The sequence below is a fragment of the Apiospora phragmitis genome (genome assembly GCF_038363925.1).
Source record: "Apiospora phragmitis strain CBS 135458 chromosome Unknown utg000006l:1.0-5683423.0:1.0-5690449.0, whole genome shotgun sequence".
In the NCBI taxonomy this organism is placed as follows: domain Eukaryota; kingdom Fungi; phylum Ascomycota; class Sordariomycetes; order Amphisphaeriales; family Apiosporaceae; genus Apiospora; species Apiospora phragmitis.
Window position 1 is genome coordinate 222,622 of NW_027117404.1, and position 12,021 is coordinate 234,642.

At 49.8% G+C, this 12,021-nt stretch overlaps 3 protein-coding genes across 3 annotated transcripts; all 3 read left to right on the plus strand.

The window, feature by feature from the left end:
• Positions 1-3,179: 3,179 nt before the first annotated feature.
• On the plus strand, positions 3,180-3,548 carry PG994_005331 (uncharacterized protein; the record flags this gene model as incomplete). Its single annotated transcript, XM_066856740.1, has 2 exons — positions 3,180-3,239; positions 3,294-3,548. The coding sequence occupies 2 exons, from the start codon at positions 3,180-3,182 to the stop codon at positions 3,546-3,548; spliced, it is 315 nt and encodes a 104-aa protein (XP_066716009.1).
• A 1,153-nt stretch (positions 3,549-4,701) lies between these two features.
• On the plus strand, positions 4,702-5,361 carry PG994_005332 (uncharacterized protein; the record flags this gene model as incomplete). The annotated part of the gene is made up of 1 exon (XM_066856741.1): positions 4,702-5,361. The coding sequence occupies one exon, from the start codon at positions 4,702-4,704 to the stop codon at positions 5,359-5,361; it is 660 nt and encodes a 219-aa protein (XP_066716010.1).
• Positions 5,362-8,052: 2,691 nt separating this feature from the next.
• PG994_005333 (uncharacterized protein) lies at positions 8,053-9,459 on the plus strand (the record flags this gene model as incomplete). Its single annotated transcript, XM_066856742.1, has 1 exon — positions 8,053-9,459. The coding sequence occupies one exon, from the start codon at positions 8,053-8,055 to the stop codon at positions 9,457-9,459; it is 1,407 nt and encodes a 468-aa protein (XP_066716011.1).
• Positions 9,460-12,021: the final 2,562 nt, after the last annotated feature.

The window sequence follows — 12,021 nt, forward strand, 5'->3', positions numbered from 1 at the left end:
ATCAGTATATAAACCAGTCAGCTTTTGATTTATAGTCAATTAAATAATACCATCGTTTTTCTTTTCTTTTCCTCTTTCCGATAGGCCGTAAACTTAACGAGTCAGCACTATAACGCGCGATTCAAGATGTTATAAATAGCTCGTTAATAAAACAAGCCGCCGAGAAGCATAATATCCTTAGAATAATTCTAAGGGCTCGGATTTACGGCCGCAAAACTATAAAATAACGGAATAAGTCCTTCTAAGCCTTAATAATAGCGGAAGAGTTTCAGATCGTGACTTGGTACCTTATACAGTATGATCTAGGCTGCTTACCGGCGCACGTTATCTTCCGGATGTTCGCCTAACGGATCCTTTAAGCTAACGGGATTAATATAATCCTCGGTAAACACTAGGTTAAAAGATTTATTACTCGCTATCCATTTATCGGTACTATTTTTTCTAAAAGGATAGATTTCTTAAAGCTTAACGTAACTTCCGTAGAAAAAATTATCGAGTTTTTCGAGCGGCTTAACAATTTTATTCTAAAATCGATCCCTTTAGAGTTTCGGTTTAACGTCGACAAGATCGATAACCAGCTCGGCTATAAAACGAATATAATAATTATTAAACCTGCTAGAATAAAAAAAATACTAGTTACAGACTCCCTTAACCGAGAATAGGCTTCTGTGGTCAAATATAACAACGCTTTAGGCCGAGCCTTACCTCCTCTTATCATATTCAAGGGTTAATAGGTCCAGCAGCAATAGTTTCCGGAGGAGGAGGACTCGCTAACGGATGCTATAGAGGATTGGGTCTTTACGGCATCCCCTAAAGGCTGGACTAACAAGGAGCTGGCCCTAGTGTGGCTAAATAAGGTCTTCATCCCTCATATAAAGCCTAAAAACGAGGACTAATAGCGGCTTATTATCCTAGATAATCACGCTAGCCACGTAAGCGAGGACTTTATTATAACGTGCTTAAAGTATAAAATATAGCTTCTCTTTTTTCCGGCACACTCGTCGCACCTATTATAACCCTTAGATCTTAGTCCTTTTAATATGCTAAAAGATACCTACCACCGGAAGGTAACCCTATACTATATGGGGCTTAATAATATAAATATAAGCAAGAGGGACTTCCTCCGGTGTTACGAGCTAGCTAAAAGGTTTACCTTTCGGCCGCATATAATAACTAGCGGCTAGGCCGTAACTAGTATATTCCCTCGCGATATTAACAAGCCCCTCAATAGCCGGAACCGGAGGATAGAAGACCAGGCAAAGGCAGGACCATCTAAGCCTCCCCCCGACGTTTCCGATAAACAATTCTCCTCCACAGCGTTACTAACACCTACGACCAGCCGCTAAATTAAAGAGTTAGCGGATACGCTTAGTAGTAATAATACTATTTTCGATAACGCGACGCGCCGGGTTTTATTCCGGAAGCTCTAAAAAAGTCTGAATACTTTGAACGGCTAGATCGGCCAACTAGAGCACGAAAAGTCAGTTTTGGAAGGTAATTTAGAGAAAGAAAGAGGTAAAAAGAGAAAAAAAGTAATGCCTAACCCTAACCAGAAGTTTACGCGTATACGAGATGCTATGGCAGTTAAGAGGGAGATAAATAGCGTTACACCGGAACCTCAGGCTGTTACTCCTCTATTGTCGGCGCCGGAAGCCGTTGTAATTGAATCTAACTCTGAATCTAAGATTAAAAGTGTTATAGAAGCGTTTCGGGACTGAAATAGTGTTTTTAAGATTTTGTATTAATTTTTAATTAAATTATTCGTATTATTATTATGTAATATTATTATTAGTTTTTAGGGTCGCCGTTACATAGGGTGACCGTAGCACCGTCAGCTAGCTTAGTAGTTTCTAGACTAAGATGGCTATTTTTAAGATAACTAGCGGTTTAAAGTATTACTTAGAAGGTGGACTAATAATCTTATAGTATTAGATTAAATTTAAGATATTTTTATTCTTTATATTCGGTTTTATTACGATAATAAATAGGTCGTTTTAATTTATAACGGCTATAATTTATATATAAACGAAGATTTTTTATAATTTTATTTTATTAATAAAATATAGCTCGTTTTTTACGAGTTATATTATAATTATATCGTACAGGTTTTAAATATAGGGGTTTTTAAGCTATTAAAAAAAAGGCTAAAAATCTTTTTAAGGGTATGTTTAAACGCGGTCTTTAGACTTAAGCTTATTAAATTAAATATATTAAAAGTATACCGTTAAGCTAAAATTAACGTTTTAACTCTTTCAATAATTTAAAATACTTAAAAAATAATTAGGATTTATTTACGGGATTAATCGAAACCTTTATTATTAAAATATATTATCTTAAAGGATAAAGGTGTCGCTTAACTATATTTAAAGCTACCCCCGGTAATTAATAAAGAATTAACGCTTAATTTTATCGCCGAATTAATTTTAACGCTTATTAAAACACTTTTTAATAATTAAATATTAAGAAATAATAATCGAAAACTAGTCGTTATAAACTTTATTTTTAACCTCTTTTTTAAAAACTCTTTATTTATAAAGCTAATAAGGCCCTTAATAAATAAGTTAATAAAATCGCGAGCCTCGAAGTTTAAATTAATTATTTTTAAGCTAAACTTAATAAAAAAACTATTAAAATACGTTAAAAGGTAAGAATTATACCGGGATAGCGATTTATTCGTATAGCTAATATACAACGGGCTAAGCGGAGGCTAAAAGGTAGGGTTATATTTGAGGACGAATCCACCGACGTTAAGGTGCTAAGCAGGCCGCAGAACGATACAGAGGGAATAGAAGACGATGGAACGGAGACAGAGGACTGTATTATTATTAAGAATACTAAAAAATAGCATATCCTGACTAATTTTAGCTATAGAAATGACTTTGAATTGAAAGGGTGTGTTTGGTAGGTTTTCTGGTCCGCGAAGGGGTGGTCCGTGGAGGGGTGCTTTAGCTTATAGGCTGACCGCCATGAATGAGCCTGAACGTGCCTATCGTGGAAGTGCACGAGCTGACCTATGGGACCATTCGCTCTGTTCTGTTGGTGGCCCTGCGGTCGAGAGTGCTGCCTCGAGAACGACTGAAACCATCCACATGTCCCTGCCCATCTAGATACAAAGTACCGAAGTCCTTGGGAAGAGAAGGACTATTGTAGCCTTACAGCGCGGAATCCTGTCCCGCAAGATGAAGAGTAAATTGAGCCACATCAGTGAGAGCTTTGTTGCTCTCAACGTGTTTATGAAAGTCCTTCTGAATCTTGAAAAAGTAGCGTTCAATTGCTGAAGGACGCCGATGTAGGTCGTCGCCGTTCTCAACCACGTAGACATCTTGTCAAGACAAAAAGCCATTGCCTCGCTACACGCGAAATCCTCGGAGGCCGTCCAGCTGTACATGACGACCAATGGCTATGCGGAGCCTCGCATTCGCGACCAGGTGAAAGATGATGACGACGAGGACGATGGCGACGATGCATCTGTCGTGACCAGCGACTCGGCGTCCTCGGATACAGCGGCTGGGGTGCCCACCCCTGCATCATTCACCTATAGTACATAGTAGAGACAGCCAGCACCCAAAGCTGCCAAGCAGCCACGCCCGTTGTTGCCGGGGCCCGCATTACGTAAGTACGAATTCGTATCCGCTTGACCGCCAAATACAGCTCAAACAGTGGGGACAAGCCCGTTACCTCTATTTCTGCTGTTGCCAGCTCCCAGTGAGGAACTCTCACCATCTGCAGAAAAAGCTGTTTCCACTGTTTGAGCTGTATTTGGCGGTCAAGGGTATTGAAGGGGATACGAGCTGATGGTGGGTACTTGGTGGATACGGTCCTGAGCAGCGAAGCCGTCCTTCCCCTAAGAATAAATCGGCCGAGTGCAGCCGCCCCGGGTTTGAGGCTATGGGTTCAAGTGACACTCCAGCCTTACCCGTCGGGATCAGCTCGGCATATCTGTGGCATAACGAGCGGGGCGTCGGACTAGAAGTCTACGGGAGCCGTGGAAGCTGTAGAAGCTGGTCGGAGAAGCCTGGATGGAAGCCGTACTCAGGAAACGACAGCCGGCGGCAGCCCAAATGGCAGGGCAGCGGCCGGCGCCACTAGAAACCACTAGCAATCACATCGCGCCGCGTTAGGACATGCCACGGCATGCCCATTTCCATTGCTGGACTCGCTGGACAGCAGCAGCGTGTGCATGAACCGCCCGCTGAGATTGGACTACTGCCAATCTTGTCCCGACCGAGGGCGTCGTGCCAACCGGGCGCGGGAGTCCCTACAGCTACCCGTAAGTTCTATTGACGCTGCGGGGTTGGTGGGTATTCCAACCAACTTACCACCTAACCTAGTCTCTTAATACGAGCAAGACGCCCCTGTTATTGACCGCTCGACCAACTGTCATGGACTGTGACGTGTCGATCGCATAGTGTCAGCCTCGAGATTCGCCATGCCTTAATGCCTGTATCCACGCATCAACGCTCGGATCTACGCTGTGACCGTTCACGCTGCGACGTAGAGCTTCCGAGAAAGACGTCCTGGCTATAAGATGAAGACGTCGTTCCTCCGAATACAGCTCTCTTTTTTTTTTTGCTCATCACCACCATCGCCACCAGCACTACCACTTCTACGCCTTTGTTGCCTACGCATTTGATATAACCTTTTCAATCCATCGACTCAAGTCACTCTTTCCCCCACAACACCCCAACACAAACCGACAAGATGCAGTTCAACCTGGCTATCGCTACCGCCATCATGGCCTACGTCGCCCAGGCTGCCCCCGCAGACTCGTGCACCAAGACCTTCTCGGTCTGCAAGGCCCAGGCCGGCACTGACGCCGGGCGCAACGCCGCTTGCGATACCAACCGCGCCCAGTGCATCGGCCACTGCCAGACTACGACCAGCAGCGACGACGACCTCATGTCCTGCACCGGCCTGAACTTGGAGATGTCCAAGGAGCCCCAGAGTGCCGTCGCCCGCCGCAGCGAGTCTTGCACCAAGACTTTTTCCGTATGCAAGGCCCAGGCCGGCACTGACGCCGGGCGCAACGCTGCTTGCGATACCAACCGCGCCCAGTGCATCGGCCACTGCCAGACTACGACCAGCAGCGACGACGACCTCATGTCCTGCACCGGCCTGAACCTGGAGATGTCCAAGGAGCCCCAGAGTGCCGTCGCCCGCCGCAGCGAGTCTTGCACCAAGACTTTTTCCGTATGCAAGGCCCAGGCCGGCACCGATGCCGAGCGCAACGCCGCTTGCGATACCAACCGCGCCCAGTGCATCGGCCACTGCCAGACTACGACCAGCAGCGACGACGACCTCATGTCCTGCACCGGCCTGAACCTGGAGATGTCCAAGGAGCCTCAGAGCGCCACTGCCTAATTTCCCCCCTACCGGTCCAGAGTCGCCAAACCTCGGGTGGGTGCTCAAGATCTCTAGAGGCCCCGCCTAAGTGACAAGCAGCAAAGTGACGAGAAGGTGGTGGTTTAGAGATATCCCTCGCAACCTTGAACATAGGCTGGCGGGCAGCTCACGGAAAATAGTGGATAGCCAACTGTACATAGCCAACTAATTATAATGGTGGTCCCAACTTCTCAGCATACAGTGACAAATACTCTGGAACAGGCAATATTGCAATGAGGCCTGTATTCCGTGACGACTCGGCTGGTATCTGGTAGCAAAGATGGATGAGAGAGAGAGGAACTTAGGTCCCCTCAATAGCAGTTAGTGCAACACAACTCCTTGTACACTTCACAATGTGGAAAGTAATCTGGCCATCCATCCATTGCAAATACACGTGGGTTACCCATGTATAGAACACTAGTAAATGCACGTACTGTCTACCCATACCAATGATATGGTCACACATGTACTGCCGCCAGGCCCTTGTCAATACTACCTATGTGCCTACATTAGTCTATACGCGCTTTTAACCCGTCACCCCTCAGGTGTCTTCGAAACACGGTATCAGAAAATTTTGGAGGTCCCCGGAATCAGATAATAGTGGTTATATAAATATACTAGTTCTTGACCTGTGGACGATGCGCAAAACAGGGGCACAGCCACTATGGCTGCAAGGCAAGCGTCCTGAAGTGTGTTCCTTGCGGACGACCACACGACTTGTTTCGTCGACACTTATCACACCATGACTAGACTGTTCTGTATTATCTAAAACAACGTGAGGAAGCAAGGTCCAGTTCACGGTGGCCTAACAAAGGACAAGGACGTACAAGACGCGACAGTTATATCGATCCAAAAGCCCCACGCAAGGATGGTCCCCTCAATATGGAGAGAAGGGAGATAGCCGATCCGGAGCATGTTCCGGATCAGCAAGGAGGTGGAAGCAGAGCAGGTCCAGCAAGTTGCCCGAGCCGTTTTGAATAGCTATAGACCTCGCCATAGTCCACACCAAGAGGCAGAAAGGCAAGGTTCGCAAGAGCGGCTTGTCACAGAACAGAACACGGGTGCTTGGGCGGTATTACTGCGAAGTCTTCAGCGCGCTTGCATACTGGAACCCGACACACGAGCGGATGGAAACAGCGATGCACGTCCCACGCGCGCAGTGGGTGCCGGATAAAACATGATGCGAATCGGCTCGAGGCTTGTTCTCGGAAGTGTAGCCTGCTCTACAGTCGTCTGCGGCCAGCGTAGCTGCTGTCGGGGGAGAAGGAAGCTTTGGGAGGCATTGCTCTGCTGTCAGCTTATTTCTCGGACTGGGCAATTCTTCGTCCTTATTACGAGAGAAATACATTTGCTGAGGCTGCAGGCCAGCTTTAATTTGTCCTAACCGCCGTAGACACTCATGAAATAGCTCTCGCTTGTTACGCCGAGGCTGGGGCTATCAGCACACTGCCATTCACGATGCTTCTTCATCATAGACAGGATTGCAAACAAAGAGATCCAATCAAATCGAGGGTTTAATTTGATTTCATTTAGTCACCACCAACGGCTGTTAAATGTCTAGCTGTCTACGAGATAACATACCGCCGGCGATCGACGGCCACATTTTACGAACATTGCTCGGGGGCACTGGGTGTGCAGCTTATTTAGTAGGTTTGGGGAGTTTACCATCTTGGCTTGCCTATGCAGGCGCAGGACAGCTGCTGGCGACGATCCACCTTACCCTTCATTGTCTATGACGATTGACCTCGGCAGATAAAGCAATCGGAGGAGCGGGCCACTACACGAGGTTGGCTTCGAGTTTCAATTCCTTGCACCTACCAGTCACCACGTACATCGATATAGGACGCGATATAAGGCGCGCAATCTATGATGTGCGCTCTCGCGAGTTGCGAGTGGTAGCTCGCATGTTGCACGTTGCATGATGGTATAGGTGTCAGTGCTATAGGCCCATATCCACATCAACCAATGACTCAGCATCATCACATCACCCTCAGCGACTGGTTGTGTGGCGGCGCCCGTTTGTGCCCGTTCGGCACTGATCTGACCGACGTGGCAGCCCCTGGTCAGCACGGATAGGGAGCCGAAAAGACTGCGAAAACTGATCTCTGCTTACGATTGGACCGTTGTATTGAATAGAATGCGATTGGTGTATCTGACCCCTGCCCCATTACTAGGCTTCGTTATTGGGAGTGGGGAAATGGTATCCCAACTCGCATTCATGCGACGTCGGTGGCGAATCATGTTTTGGCAGCGAACGTGGTGTTGTGGGACTCTTTTTGGCCAGAGCCAATAGAAAGCCGTGCGACTTCGTCGGCCGGCGATATCAGTCGTGACTCTAGGCATTCCTCGTGTATACTTACTTGGTGATGCTTTGATCATTGGGCATTTGTTCAATTGAACCCCTGTTTCAGCCTGCAACCCGATCCTGATGAACAGGCACATTCGCTGTGTAGGTCCTTGCCATCTCAGAACGCGGCAGCGAGGTTTATAAAACAAATTGGTATAAGTATAGTGATGTGGACACGTTGATCTTGTCTTTTCTCCTATGAACTTTGATCCAATACTAAGCCAGCCCATTGCGACCCATGGTATTCGGGGAAACTGGGCGCAATGAGTTCTTTCGCTGCTACGCAAGTTCGTTTCTCCATTACTAAGCAGTCGTTTGTAACGATGTCTCTTCTACTATTCTTGAACTTCCTCGCCGCCGTGGGCGCCGCTCCTGCCCCTGCCCCATTGCCTGCGCCAGAGCCCCTTTTTGGCTTCAACCCCATCGCTCCCATTGCTGATGGACTCAAAGGCCAATTGGCCAAGGCGGCTTCGAGTATAGCCAGTACGTCCCCGACAGCAACACCAGCAACCATCCCAGAAGCCGTCAGCATGCTCAAGGCTGTTTTCGGTCCGAAACCGACCGGCCTCATCACGAGCGGCATTGCGCTGGCCAAGAATGGTCTCCAGGTCAGTGGAACTCTCGGGACGACCATCAACAGCCCCGGAGCGCCAGGGACCATAAACTCCTTCAATAATACGAATCCCGCCCCACCTACTCCCGTCTTCCCCAAGGCCAATCCAGCAGACCCGGCCTTCACCAAGACGGAGAAGGAACTCCGGTCTGCCATCTTCATCCCGGATACCTTTCCGGGAGCCGGAGCGGCCAATCCAGTTCTCCTAGTGCCCGGAACAGGGGGCTTTGCTGGCGCTCATTTTGAGGGGAACATGATCAAGATCATGGCCCAGAATGCGTCCATCGGACAAGCCGTGTGGCTCAATATACCGGGAGCCATGATTGACGACGTGCAGACCAATGCTGAGTTCATCGCCCATGCCGTGAACTATATGGCGGCTACGACGGGAAAGCAGATTTCGATTGTCGGTTGGTCACAGGGAAACTTGGCAACGCAGTGGGCTCTAAAATATTGGCCCTCGGTTCGCGCCTCAACCAAGCAGCTTGTCTCCTTCTCACCCGATTTCCATGGAACTCTCATAGCTGCTCTCACGGACCTTCCCATCATCGACCGCATTCCCCTCGGGCCTTCCTTGATCCAGCAGAAGACCAACTCCAACTTAATCAAGACGCTGCGGGCCGGCGGAGGAGACTCGGCTTACGTACCGACCACTACCATCTACAGTTCCAGCTTCGACGAGGTTGTGCAGCCGCAGGAGGGCAAAGGGGCGTCTGCTTTTCTGCTCGACGCCCGGGGTGTGGGGGTTAGCAATAACGAGATCCAGGTATGCACGGACATTGGGGTTACCTACATACCTATGAAACAGCGCGCTGACACTGGAAACCAGGAGGTCTGTCCTAACACCCCTGCTGGCGATTTCGGCACCCATGAGAGCGTCATGTTCAACGGTTTAGCTACGGAGTTGGTCATCGACGCTCTGGTCAACGGGGGGCCCGCCGACCCGAAGCGCATGGACCTCGCCACTATCTGCCAAAACCTCGCTCACCCGGCACTGGATGTCAGGGACGTGGCCAAGACGGAGGGAACCATACCGATAGCCGCGGTCAATATCTTGGAGTTCCCGGATGGTGTCACAGATGAGCCAAAAATAAGGGCCTATGCTCGCGTCAAGTGAACCGCGAGGTCTAATTTACAAGGATTTCTTTATTTCTTTAAGCAAGCGTGTACGGAGGGGTGGTGGGACAGCTTAGTGAGTTTGCAAACTAGGCTCAAGGGCGAAGCCGTTTTAGGTAGAATTTGCCATCGACTCTTGTGGAGCCTGCAGAGGATATAGACTTGTCAGCAAGCTTGAAGTCCTTGCAGAGGTAGGTGTGGGGGAATTCTGTAGGTATTTATTCATCCAGCGTAGTCGGTTGGTTTTCGCGTTTGAGCTGTTCCTTCTCGCGTCGCTCTTGTTCCTCTCGTGCCTCTGCCGCCTCCCTCTCGCGCGCGAGCTCTTCGATTTCGCGTCGTAGCCGTGCAATCTTCGGGTCAAGCATCGAGTACTCAGAATGGTTCTGATGTAGCGTGGCTATGTGTACGACGCCTGGCCAGGTATGGCGTAGTGCGCACACGGCACCAAGTTGACTTTCCAAATACCTAGAGGATGACTGGCAGGAAAGCACAGTCGTTCGTCATGCCGGCCTGGTCTGGCTGAATTTGCGAGAGTCGCCACGGCCGACTGCAGCAAGGCACATACGATTTCCCACCTATCAATGTGCTTCTAGTACCAAGGCCAATCCATAGCGCATGCGGCAACCTAACTGGCCGTCAGGATCTCCTTAAGTCAAGTCCAATATAAGTCTTCGGGCTCTTATCTGTTCTTTTACTTCCTCCCTGTACCGCCTCTTTAAGCACTGGCCAGTTCTAAACAACTCCCAGGCTACGATAAGCCTTCGGGTGGGAACAGTGCCAATCCAGAACCAGATCCTAGCCCCGTTCGACCTCGTTCGGCTTCTCTGGTTCTCTAATGGGGCATCGTAGGCTAGTTGGATCGTAGGACAGAGAATGCCTCCAAGTCAGCATCCACGCCCGACCGCCGTTACAGTACCTCCCACACGTAGCAAGTCCGCAACGGACGGCTGCTGGAGATGCGCCGCTTTCTCACGAGAGGCCAAAGGTCCGAAAGAACATACTGCTGGACGCATTCGGTGCCGGCTCACTTCAGCGCCTCCGCTGCACGCCTGCTTAGTCGGACGCTACCAACTAACCCTAAGCCATGCTTGATGAGCGTACTTCGTCCGGAACTTCGCCTCTGGCCACACGTGGAAGTTATGAGTCAACGTCCCAACTGGAAGAGCCAATTCCGTGTCTGACACTCCAGCCTACTCACCACAGCATCGCCAGATTGTGGCCACATGCATACCAGTTATAAGGTCAAAGCCCTCAGTTGGTTGCATATCCCACTATTCTTCGTCACCTTGCTGTTCCTTCACTAGTAACTTCTCCATCGCCTATCGCTTCCATCCACGCCGGCATGCTCCCGTCGAAGCGATACGATGCGCCGCGTCCGTGCCAGCCACGCCAGGGCCGGCCATCAGCAAGCCACGCCACCGCCGCGCCCGCGATTACACCCGCACTGGCGCCCACGCCTGCGCCCAACACCGTCGCTCCTTTTGCCACGCAGCTCCGGCCTCAAAACTAGGCCTCACTATCCTTTCCAGACGTCCCCAACTTCTTCGAGGACCGAGAAGGCCTCGACTCAGGCCCCTTCCGCTCCCCGCCGCTATAGGTCCCTCCGGTTCCTCCCCATCGAGTCCACGCGTTGTACTGAAAACGAAGAACGTCGGGCCATACCCAAGAACTGGTTCACGATGGCTGCTGGATAAGGTCGACGCTGTCCGATCCGAGCTGACCCACCACGGCCAAGAGTAAGTCTACCTTCGCCCTCGTATGGCAGAGATCTTAGGGTGTCTCAATTTAACCCCAGGTACACGAACAGCGCACAGAGGGCCGAATAGCTGTAAGTCACCCAGTATTTATTCCGACGCAGACCGTTCTGCTGCCATCGGGACCATGTTATTGCAGCAGGCCCAAAAGCTCACGGGTTGGCTGTCACAGGTGAAAGCCTTGTTTAAGCGGTTCGTCCCCTTGACCGACGCCGATCCCCTGGCCGACACCTTTTTCGACCAGGCATAAGGCTTGAGACAGGGAGTGTCGGAGTGAATGGGGCCATTCGCAGGCATGACCGCCCCATGGCGCGGAATCTGTTGCCTCACGGGTCCCACCTGAAGACCGCCGGTGCTCCAGTTCTCTGCCTCTGCCAATCAGCCGGCTTCTATAGCCTCGTCGACTCTTTTCGCTATGGATATGCGGCGAGTTCGTCGTCTTCATCTCAGTAATGTCTTCTGTCTTTCGAGTTGCCCTAGCTGCATTGCGGTTCGTTTGGCGCAGCGGGCACTGTGCTAGGCAACAGCTGGTCTCCCATTATCACACGCATGCCAACGGAGGCATGCATATCGCCCCAACGGCTAACCACATTCTTGAAGGATATGGCTGCTAGGATAACGGGGCGTTTAAAAGAATGCCAGACTAGGTGTATATAAGCCTGGCGAATCACCCTCCTAAAAGGAGAGGAAGAACGGAAGACCAGAGCCCCTAGAAGTGCCATTGTTAATTATTAGCTGAATACTATCCAAGCCCTTACTGCCCTTGTTACACCCATCGTCTCGAGAGTCCGTGGACTTCTGTTCTGTAG